Below are 12098 nucleotides of genomic sequence, written 5' to 3' on the forward strand. Positions count from 1 at the left end.
CTCAATAATGAACACTTTTTTCAAGAAAAGGGTGAACAGAAAGTGGACATGGAAGAGTCCAAATGGATTAACAACTAATGAAATCGGCTTCATCCTGACTAACAGAAGATATATTGTGAATGATGTTACCGTCCTGAATAAGGTAAATGTTGGAAGTGATCACAGAATGGTAAGATGTACACTTGATATAGATGTAGGAAAGGAAAAAACTGACTCGAGCAAATAATACAAAGGTCTATGAGATAACAGAGGAGGAGAAAAAGCAGTATGTACTGTAACTTAAGAACAAGTTTGAGCTTCTGCAGACTGCTCAGGACCAAGATATCGACGAGGAATATTACAACTTTTTGAAAGTGATAAAGCCCAAGAAACCTATAGGGAAAGAGAAATCCAAAGAAGAAAAAATTAGTCAAGAAACACTTGTCGTGATGAACCGAGGACGACAAATGAAGAGCAAGAAAAACACTGACAGGGAGAAAATTGAGTATACTGAGTTATGCAAAGCCATTAGAAAGAGACTCAGAGAGGACATAAGAAGATTTAACACAAGAAAGTAGAACAAGCATTAAGGGAAAACAAAGGATTTAAATCAGCAGCCATGAGCAGTAATACAGAAAGACAAATGATACTGAAACTGAAGAATAGCGATGGTGTACTTATAAACAGCAGAGAAGGCATAATTCAAATAGCAGAAGACTACTATAGAGAATTATACCAGCAGTGGGGAAGATGGATTGCAAAGTAGCAACACATACGACATACCCGATATTCTTCCTGATGAGGTAGAACATGCATTGAAGAAAATGAAGAATCAGAAAGCCCCGGGGGAAGATGAAGTTACTGTAGAGTTCCTAAAATTGGGAGGAAGAGACATAACACAAAAACTGGCAAGGCTCTTCCACAAAGTGCCTTAGAAAAGGTGTGATGCCTAAGCAGTGGAATAATGCAATCATAGTTTTGCAGCATAAGAAAGGAAATAAATCAGAAATTATAGACCAATTAGCTTGTTATCCCACATCTACAAGTTGTTCACAAGGGTCATTACTAACAGATTAGAAAGAATACTTGATGAGAATCAACCGAAAGTGCAAGCTGGCTTTAGGACAGGATTCTCAACTATGGATCACCTTCACGAAATATCACAGCTAATGGAGAAAGCAAATGAATATAAAAAAGCATTATGCTTGGCATTTGTGGAATTATGAAAAGGCATTTGACTCCATACAGCATAAGGCAATGTTTCGGGCACTGGAAAGACAAGGCATAGATACCCCATATATTATGATTTTGAAGAAAATATATGAGAGTGCTACCTCCTTTATTAGACTAGACAAAGACAGTAGCAAATTTAAAATTGAGAAAGGAGTTCGACAAGGACACAATATCTCCGAAGCTGTTTACTGCTGCCCTTGAGGAAGCTTTCAGAAGATTAGACTGGTTGCAGAAAGGAGTCAATGTGAACGGAGAGTACCTAAACCATTTACGATTTGCAGATGACACTGCGGTCATAAGCCACGATCGCAAAGAATTAGAGGAAAATCTTTTATGCGCAGTTAGTAAGGATTTTGGACTAAAGATGAATATGGCTAAAACAAAAGTAATGATGAACAAGTATGCCACAGAAAGGGAAATAATGATTGAAGGAGCAGTAATTGGAAAGGTGGAGTCATATACTTATCTGGGACAAGTTATCAGCTGTAATAATGATGTAAATTTTGGATGGATAGCATTCAGGAAATATAGTCACATACTGAAGAGCAATATCCCAGTTTGTCTGAAACGTAAAATAATGAATCAATGTATACTTCCCACCATGACTTATGGAAGTGAAACTTGGGCACTCACCAAAAGAATGGAAGAGAAGCTGAGAACTACACAGCGAAGAATGGAAACACATGGATTAGGCAGCAAACTCAAGTAAAGGACATTCTTATCAAAACTAAAGAACTAAAATGGTCTTGGGCAGGACACATAGCTCGAAGACATGATGACAGATGGACTAAGAAAATAACAGAATGGTACCCAAGAGGAGCTAGAAGAAAATCTATTCATGAGTTTGTGGGTAGTAAATGGATGGCCAGTGCTCAAAACAGTAGGAACTGGAAAGTTGCTGGAGAGGCCTTCATCCTGCAGTGGATTGAAAATGGCTGATGATCATGATGATTGATGATAAAAGGACTTTGGTCCTAAATGCTTGGTTTAGCAATTAGCTTTAAAGAGTTAACTTGCTGACACTAAAATTTCCTAACTAAAATAATTTACTTAATGTTTTATTGGGCTTCTCAAATTCCTTTAGAATCTACAGTTCTCCATTTAAGCTGGTCATCTCAGCAGCTGTAGTTTGCAAATATTTAGTTTAATAATATTTCAGATGTGTTTGTTGATCAAAGCTATGGTCAGAATCCATTACATTAGTGCAGACATGGTCCTTGAGGTTGTCACAGATATTCTCTCAGATATGCCAGACAAGCTGTACTTGCTACCTGGGAGCCTAAAACGCTGATAGAACTGATATTCGGGTGACACTCAAATCAAGTGGACCCAATTTCGGCAAAGTCCGGACGGTCTGTGACAGCCAAATCCTCTGCTTCCACCTTCACGATGGTGGGACTGTTAGTAATCCTCGGTATAACCTCCATGCACAAGTACATGGTGGGTGACCACCCAGGTGTGGCACCCATACCACATGGAGGAACGCCGCCCCTCTATGTTACCAGGCAGTACTAGGTGGTAGATGACTCTCATCAACAGGTGAAATACCACCACTTTGCTTATTGGAGGCTTGAAGTGGTGGAACCCATGTTTAGCCTCTAGAGCAAAGTTCCGGTCAACCCTTCCCTATCTCTTCCATCATGCAATACGATTGATGACTTTTGAGGTTATGATGAACGTCGTGGCGAGATCCAATATTCCTTCCATTTCGAGGGCACTGCTCTAAAACGGCATTCGCAGGCCGGCCACTAGTTAGTACACCAGACCGAACCTATTGGTAACTCTCTAGGAGGCTTCCGGATCAGCTGGTGTATAATCTTGCTACCTCTACTCTGCCAGATAGTGACTAGAGGGAGTCCGAGTAGTGTGTATGCGGGGAGCATTGTCGAGGCCACGTTATGTCAAGGATCTGGGTATATTCTTACCACATGTACATCATATCCAAAAATTTCATTACTTCATACAGCATGTCGCACCCACTTTTTCTTACTATTGAATACACAATGAATTGTCAAACTCAAACTAATAGAGCAAGCTTATCTGCGAAAAGATCTAAACCTCCCAAGGACTTCCTAATTCATTTCACAAATATACGTGAACCATGTCCATTTCCACTTGCAGTCTGTCAAACCCCATGTACTTTTTCTGACAGAATCTCAGTTATCGGTTGATTCAACTACTGCTCATCTCAGTTGCCCAAATTATCGCTGTATGATTCCTTTCTCCTCAAAGGTGGTACTTGTGCATATGTCCGTTCTGATATTCCCTGTCAGAGACTTGGCAATTTGGAATCTAATCTCTTTGATCTTCTCTGGCTTAAAATCTCTCTACCTCGTTGTGTCAAATTCATCTGTTGTCTCTACTGTTCTCTCAACTCCACTAATCACTTGGAGCTCTTTGACTTCCTCTCTTTGCAACTTGACTTTCTCCAGTCCAACTTTCCTAACAGTGAGGTAATTTTCCTTGGTGATTTTAATGTTCACAACTCTGGCTGGCTTCCATTTTCTAGTCACACCGACCCAGCAGGTCGAGATGCTGAGGCTTTTGCAATTACTAATGACCTAGCACAGACTGTTCATTTACCTACAAGAATACCGGACAATCCTAATCATACAGCCAATACGCTTGATCTTTTTCTCACAAACAAACCTTCTAAGTACACGGTCAAAGTGAGAGGTCCTTTAGGCACTTCAGATCACAACTTAGTGATTGTCTCTTCTCCAATGGAACCTTTATCTCATGGCTATTCCCAACCTCGTGTTGTTTGGCATTAAAAGAATGCAAAATGGGATGACCTGCGAGACTTCTTTTCTTCTTTTCCATGGTCGGATTACTGTTTCAAAACTTCTGATGTCGTTTGCTCAGATCGTGTCAGTGAAATTATTCTTGCAGAAATGGAATCTTTTATCCCACACTCCACTTTAAAATCTCGTCCTTTATCTAAACCTTGGTTTTCCAATAAATGTGCTAAGGCTGTTCAAGAGAAGAATGTTGCATATTGTAATTGGCTTGTTTCTAATTCTTCAGTTTCATTTTCTGCCTACACCAAAGCTCGCAACAATTGTAAAACAGTTATTAATCAGTCCAAACTAGAGTTTGAACAGGCTAAGAGTAGAAAACTTGCTTCTTGTCCTAATGGTAGCCGAGCATTCTGGTCTCTTGCCAAAGCTATTGGCCGCAACTTTTGCCCATCTCTGCTCCCACCTCTGTCCAAACCAGATGGTTCTGTTGTCACTTCAGCCAAGGATAAAGCTGACCTGCTAGCATCCCATTTTTCTTCCAGCTCATGTATTAATGATCTTGGTAAAACACCTCCCACCATTCCCAACATACTCCATTCAATGCCTCCTGTGCTCTTCTGTCAGAAGGATATTAGAAGGATTTTGATGAATCCTTCTAATGAAACCTACAGGTTTTGAGAACAAGTGGAGAAATACCATTGGGACCTGGAGCTTTCTTAGCATCAATATTCGTCAAAATCCTTCTGACATCCTTTTGACGGAAGACCACAGGAGGCATTGAATGGAGCATGTTGGAACTGGTGGGAGTTGTTCTACCAAGATCATTAATACAGGAGTTGGAAGAAAAATGGGATGCTAGAAGGTCAGCTTTATCCTTGGCTGAAGTGACAACAGAACCATCTGGATTGGACAGAGATGGGCAAAAGTTGAAGCCAATAGTTTTGGCAAGAGACCAGAATGCTCAGCTCCCATCAGGGCAGGAAGCAAGTTTTCTACTCTAGTTTGGACTGATTAATAACTGCTTTACAATTGTTGCGAGCTTTGGTGAAGGCAGAAAATGAAACTGAAGAATTAGAAACAAGCCAATTACAATATGCAACATTCTTCTCTTGAACAGCCTTAGCACATTTATTGGAAAACCAAGGTTTAGATAAAGGACCAGATTTTAAAGTGGAGTGTGGGATAAAGGATTCATTTCTGCAAGAATAATTTCACTGACACGATCTGAGCAAACGTTGACATCAGAAGTTTTGAAACAGTAATCCGACCCTGGAAAAGAAGTCTCACAGGTCATCCCATTTTGCATTCTTGTAATGCCAAACAACACGAGGTTGGGAATAGCCACGAGATAAAAGTTCCATTGGAGAAGAGATCACCAAGTTGTGATCTGAAGTGCCTAAAGGACCTCTCACTTCTACCGTGTACTTAGAAGGGTTGTTTGTGAGAAAAAGATCAAGCGTATTGGCTGTATGATTAGGATTGTCCAGTATTCTTGTAGGTAAATGAACAATCTGTGCTAGGTCATTGGTAATTGCAAAAGCCTCAGCATCTCGACCTGCTGGGTCGGTGTGACTAGAAAACGGAAGCCAGCTGGAGTTGTGAACATTAAAATCACCAAGGAAAATTACCTCACTTTTAGCAAAGTTGGACTGGAGAAAGTCAAGTTGCAAAGAGAGGAAGTCAAAGAGCTCCAAGTGATTAGTTAAGTTGGGAGAACGGTAGAGACAACAGATGAATTTGACACAATGAGGTAGAGAGATTTTAAGCCAGAGAAGATCAAAGAGAGGAGATTCCAAATTGCCAAGTCTCTGACAGGGAATATCAGAACGGACATATGCACAAGTACCACCTTTGAGGAGAAAGGAATCGTACAGCGAATAATTTGGGCATACGAGATGAGCAGTAGTTGAATCAACCGATAACTGAGATTCTGTCAGAAAAAGTACATGGGGTTTGGCAGACAGCAAGTGGAAATGGACATCGTTGAGATTAGAATTGAGACCACGTATATTTGTGAAATGAATTAGGAAGTGCTTGGGAGGTTTAGATCTTTTCGCAGATAAGCTTGCTCTATTAGTTGGACAATTCATGGTGTATTCAATAGTAAGAAAAAGTGAGTGGGACATGCTGTATGAAGTAATGAAATTTTTGGATATGGCGTTGTAGTAAGAATATGCCCAGATCCGTGACATAACGTGGCCTCAACAATGCTCCCCGCATACACACTACTCGGACTCCCTCCAGTCACTATCTGGCAGAGTAGAGATAGCAAGATTATACACTAGCCGATCCACAAGCCTCCTAGAGAGTTACCAATAGGTTCGGTCCATTGTACTAACTAGCGGCCAGCCTGCAAACACCGTTTTAGAGCAGTACCCTCGAAATGTAATGAATATTGGATCTCGCCACGATGTTCATTATAACTTCAAAAGTCATCAATCATACTGCACAATAGAAGAGATAGGGAAGGCTTGACCGGAACTTAGCTCTAGAGACTAAACATGGGTTCCACCACTTCAAGCCTGCAATAAGCAAAGTGGTGGTATTGCACCGGTTGATGAGAGCCATCTACCACCTAGTACTTGTTCTAGTAGCTTAATATCTTTAATACATGAGGCCTCCAGACCTGTATGCAATTCTCAAGGTGTAGCCTGACCATTGTCTTGTACAAGGAGATAATCACCTCCTTATCTTTGCCAGCAAAATTCCTACATATCATTGACAAGACCCCCTTGCAGCCTGTCTGCACTACTCAGAAAACTTCATATCTGATTGTACAATTACCTGCAGGTCATTATCATTCTCTACCAACCTGACTGTAGTACCGCACAGTTTGTTATACAGAGGATTACCAACAGTCCCAACATCGTGAAGGTGCAAGCAGAGGATTTGGCTGTCACAGACTGTCAGGACTTCACCGAAATTGGGTCCACTTGACTCGAGTGTCACCTGAATATCAGTTCCATCAGTTTAGACTCCCAGGTAGCAAGGACAGCTTGTCTGGCATATCTGAGAGAATGTCTGTGACAACCTCAAGGACTAGCAGTTGTAACATCTTCCAATATCAGAAAGCAGAGCATATGACCGAAAGTTGATGGCAGCTGCAAATCATCAACCAACCAATTAAAAGCATGTAGAAGATCATGATGTCTTCCAGCTTGTTTGTTTGGTTGGTTTGGGTTTTATTGATGTCTTCCAGCAGTGTGCAGCTCTGCCCTGTACCCGATACTAAATATTTGTCATTGATTTGAATGAATGTAAATGTTATAATAAGAAAAGATTGAGGAATAATTTTTTTATGCCGTAACTACTAGTGATAGCACAATATTTAAAAAAAAAAAAAAAAAAAAGATTTCATAATATGAGCAAACTTTTTTTTCTCATAATATGAAAAAACTGTGATGTTAATATTTAAGCTAGTAACTTTAGTTTAAGTTATTCTTTATTTAAAAACACTAAAAGCAATGTTATTTTTACACAACTTTCTTTTTTCCTTACCTCCCCTAAACTAAGGCTCTGGTGCAGCTACATCACCTGCACTTTGTAATACAGTGGTTTTCAACCTTTTTTTTTAATAACGGCACCCCTAAGTAATTTATTTTATTTTGCGGCATCCCTACTCAATTTTCTGCCTGCTTGATCCGATTCTCTCTCTGTATATATATCCGTGTATATATATAAAGAAATATGTTATATGATATTTATTACAATAATGTAATTATAAAAATTACATTTCATAATACAAATTATATATATATACAGTATATAATTTTATTCTTTATATAGAAGTACTAAGTAAACGTCAATTATAGATCACCACAAAATTAAAAAGATACTGTACACCATTTTATAATGAAATAAACGTATAAATTAAAAAATAATAAGTTTAAGTAACTTAAACCCAAATTACATGGCACCCCTGGAATGTTGTTGTGGCACCCCGGTTGAAAACCACTGATGTAATATATGGAAGCAAAGCATTAGTTTCTCTGGGGGTGAGTGAAAACGATTAAATGATTTGATTTATTACTTATCAGTCAGAAAAAAAGCTCAACTGATCCTTAAGAGTATGTTAAAAGTGAAAACTGACGGAACTGACTTCATCAACAAGCATATTATTTTTAGTATCACAGGTGGGGCCAAGCTGACAGAAACAGAATCAACTAGCCCAGGTGCCACTCTTTATAACACCCTAAAGGAGCACCCTATTTATATGTCATCTTGGGGAGAAAAGTATCTAGGCTCGCCCTAACCACAGGATTTAACCAGAAAACAGGTTTTGATGAAATAACATTCAAATTTCACAAGATCTGGTCTTCAAAAACTTTAAAAATGTCAAAAATATGTACTAGCGATCATTATTTACTTGAAGAGTTCCATAATTTTACACTATTTACAAACAGAGAAAGTTTTTCAATTAACTCATATCACCAATGGAGTGTTTCTTTCAAGGGCTGCAAAAATGCAGACTACTTCAAGAGTAATTTTTAGTTTTTTTTCTGTATTTTTGGACACGATAATAATATGGAAGAAATGTTTTAACTCTTCAATTCTCAATGGCTGTAGAAAATTAGTCAATGCAATCACTGAAGATATAATCTTAACTCACAAGGCATGGCTTAAAGCCAACTTTCACACCTTGAAAACAAGAAGCTACTGAGAAAAAAAAAAAAAAAATGCTAGTCATGTTTTTCCAATGTTCCCAATGTTTTATTATTAAATAAGATTGTATATATTTAGCAAAATAAAACTTATATGAAAAAAAATCTTTGATTTTTAATTATTTTTATTTCATGTAACTTTTACAAATTTGTCAATATATGTTCTCCTTTGCAATCTATTTTCAATTCTGATGTCCTTTTATAATAGTCTGGTAACTGAAGAAAGTGACCCTGTACATTTCTGATAGGTTGTTACTAGGGGACAAATATATTATGAAATAATGGAAAGGTAGGAAAAGATGGAAAAATGTACCAGATCAGATTAATGCCATCAAGTTACTTATTTTACATTACGTCTGTAAAATAAATATACAATAAGAGTGTACAGTAGAAGTATTCAAAGTGAGCCTTAAGGCCAAACGAGCAGATGTATGATAAAACTTTTAGCATGACTTAGAATAAAAGAGTATCAGAGTATAAAGTGAGCCATTAGCAAAAAAAAACTATAAAGAAATGTATAGGAGTACAAAGTGTGCACTTAGGCAAAAAGAACTTATAAAGGCTAAGATGGCCTGAGTTATAAAAATAAAGAATTAGGCTAATTATTCATAATAGGATATATGGAATGGTATAATGATGAGGATTAGAACCATTCAGTACATCCAATCAATAATTAGAAAGGTTATCTGTTTCTGTCTGAATATATTGAATGGTGCCAGGCTTGTCAACGTACCATTCAATGTATTCTATTATCAATAATCAGCCTCAATCTTTTTCTTTTAATTTTTATCTTATTTTATTACTAATCAATTTATTTACAGGGTATAACGCAATAAACCAACGCCGGCTATCTTTAGCCTTTATAGGTCCTATTGTCCAGGCTTACTTTGTACTCTATGTGCTTTTATTCTAAATCATCATGCTAAAGTCTTACCATACATCTGCTCTTTTGGCCTTAGGCTCAACTTTGAATACTTCTATTGTACATTTTCGTAAGACCTAGAATATTTCAATTTACTAATTTTTTGTAAAATAAACGTTAAATTACAATCACGCAAACCGCACGGCGGAATAACCTTTGGGTGACTGCTTTTTCACATTGTCTGTGCCAAATCCCGAAAAAATATAATTTCATGTTAAAAAAATTGACAGTAAACGAATTTCGATTTTTGCGAAATATTTTTAATGTAAATGAATGGTAATGAACGCGTAAAGAACAAATTCTGTTCTAAGAGTTAACACATTTCAATGAAAAACTATCTCACCTCTGGAAGATGACAATATCATATCAGGAAATTTAGGATTCGTAGCAATTTGCGAAACCCATCCATTATGACCTCTTAGAGTGCCCCTTAATTGCAACTGTTCAGTCATTTTCAAGTCTCAAATGCCAAATAATTAGCAGATGCAAAGGGATCAGGATCCACAAACACACGTAGCTAAACAGCACGATAAAAAGATATCAAAGAAACAATATAATATTTGACGTTTCTGACAGATGGCACTGTTGTAGTTCAGCGTTTTCGTCTGTTTAATGTTTAATCATTAATCAAGATTATAGCCCAAATATTACAAGGCGAAACTTCATATTTAAATATCCATTAATTGTAAGTAACACATAGTGCCTTCGTACTCTTTCCACCAATTGCCGTCATGGGCAGCACAATTTGTAGAATCGTGGTTCACCCACAACCGGGTGTAAAAAATTATAGAAGTCGTAGTACATGCAAGGAAGCAAACTTATAAGTTTGAAAGATGAAAGTTTCAAACTTATAAGTCAGAAAGCAAACTTATAGGTTTGCTTTCTTGCATCATCTAAAAAAAAAAAAAACAATTTCACATATCCAATCCCTCTAAACGTTTGTCCAGCTCTTCCTTGAATTTATTTAAGCTATCAGCTTCCACAACGACAAATGGAAGTTTTTTTCCAACAATCAACTACCTGCTGGATAAAGGTAACTTTCCGCACATCAATTCTATACCTGTCTTTCTTCAATATGAATTGATGTCCCCTACGTCGAATCGAGCACTACTTAACCCTTTCAAGGCTTTATATGCCTCAATCAGATCACCTCGTAGGTGTCTAGTCTGGAGACGCTGCACTTTGCAGAATTTAAGCCTTACTTAGTAAGATCACTCCCTTCGTTCCCGTCAACAACCTTGTTGCCCTTCTCTGTACTCGCTCATGCAACTCTACATCCTTCAAAAATGAGGCCATCAGAACCGTACTCAGTACACCACGCGTGGCCTGACCATTGCCTTATACAAGTATTAAGTATTTAAGTGTAGTTGTTGCGGGTTCCCCCCATTAGCCGCTTTTATACTTCTTGTGGTGAGGCTGAGCTGTAATCGATCATGTGTGTGTAGTGATTGCTGTGGGTAATCTGTCATCGTGACGGGCGCCTGGCATCTTACCAAAAGTCTCATCCTGGTATCAGAAACAGCAAACAGAGAAAGCTCTACAAGACATTATTTTCTTCATTGTGGAAAGAGTCCAAATATCATGGATCAATTTTTACCCCATTAAACTATTATTAGGGAAAGATTCATCATTAACAAATATATGTACTATGTACAAACACTATCAAGTCTTAGTTGGCTTCAACAGTTCACCAAACAATACAATTCCAAAAGGATAATCCACTGGAGTAGAATTACCAAGGAACAAAGAGTAGAATCTTCAGAGGCAGTAGAAATTCAGTAGTTCTAATATATAACAATAACATTGTTACAATCTAATACAAGCAATCACTGTTAGAACTCGCAGTTAAAATCACTTTTATGTACACCAACCCTGAGGTACAAAGAGTCACAAGAACAACAGTCTATCTTGGATTAACTGATCAAACTTAATCTCTCCTTTTGAAGACACGTGTAGCAAATTTTTAAGAGCATTAAATACAACCTGAGAACGAACAAGTAAAGGTTTATTTTCATTAGTGAAGTGTCCTGCAGTAAGTTGAAGTTCTTGTCTATAGTTCAAATAGTAGTGACAATCAAATAAGATACGATCCACGTTCTCTTCAGCCCCACACAGACAGAGCGTAGTAAGAGACAGTCCTAGTTTAAACAGTTTACTATTAATGCTGCCATGACGCGAAAGGCAGGAATGTGCGGGTACACCTGGGGAAAACCATAAAAATTCTTTCTTTTTTCTTGAACACTGTAACTGACGGTAAAAATTCTTTCATTACACTACCAAGAACTGAGGTATTCCAATCTCTTTGAGGCTTTTCAATGTAGATGGAACGCAGTCTTTTCTTTTTAGACGTCAAAGAGGCAATCAAATCAAGCTGCACATTTTCCAAGGAAACAGGGAGTGCTTTCTTTAGATGATAATTCATGCATCTGTATTGGATCTCATAACGTACTGGTACTTTTTCCAACGTGTAAAGCCACAAATCAAATAATTATATTAGGGCCACACATTATTTATAATATATACCCATATAAGTATTTTGTCTTTAAATTGCGTGTGTTCTCT

At 37.7% G+C, this 12098-nt stretch overlaps 1 protein-coding gene across 1 annotated transcript in view; it reads right to left on the minus strand.

Annotated features, from left to right (window-relative positions):
• Rack1 (Receptor of activated protein kinase C 1) overlaps nucleotides 1-10089 on the minus strand; it is an 82620-nt gene extending 72531 nt beyond the window's left edge. The window contains exon 1 of the mRNA XM_090379331.1: nucleotides 9880-10089. Coding sequence (XP_090235457.1) covers nucleotides 9880-9988 — 109 coding nt within the window. The 5' untranslated portion in view covers nucleotides 9989-10089. The remainder of the gene's footprint in view (nucleotides 1-9879) is intronic.
• Between the last annotated feature and the right edge of the window lie 2009 nt (nucleotides 10090-12098).

This window comes from Mastigoproctus giganteus, chromosome 8 (genome assembly GCF_048544385.1).
Source record: "Mastigoproctus giganteus isolate SK-2022 chromosome 8, ASM4854438v1, whole genome shotgun sequence".
Classification (NCBI taxonomy): Eukaryota; Metazoa; Arthropoda; class Arachnida; order Uropygi; family Thelyphonidae; genus Mastigoproctus; species Mastigoproctus giganteus.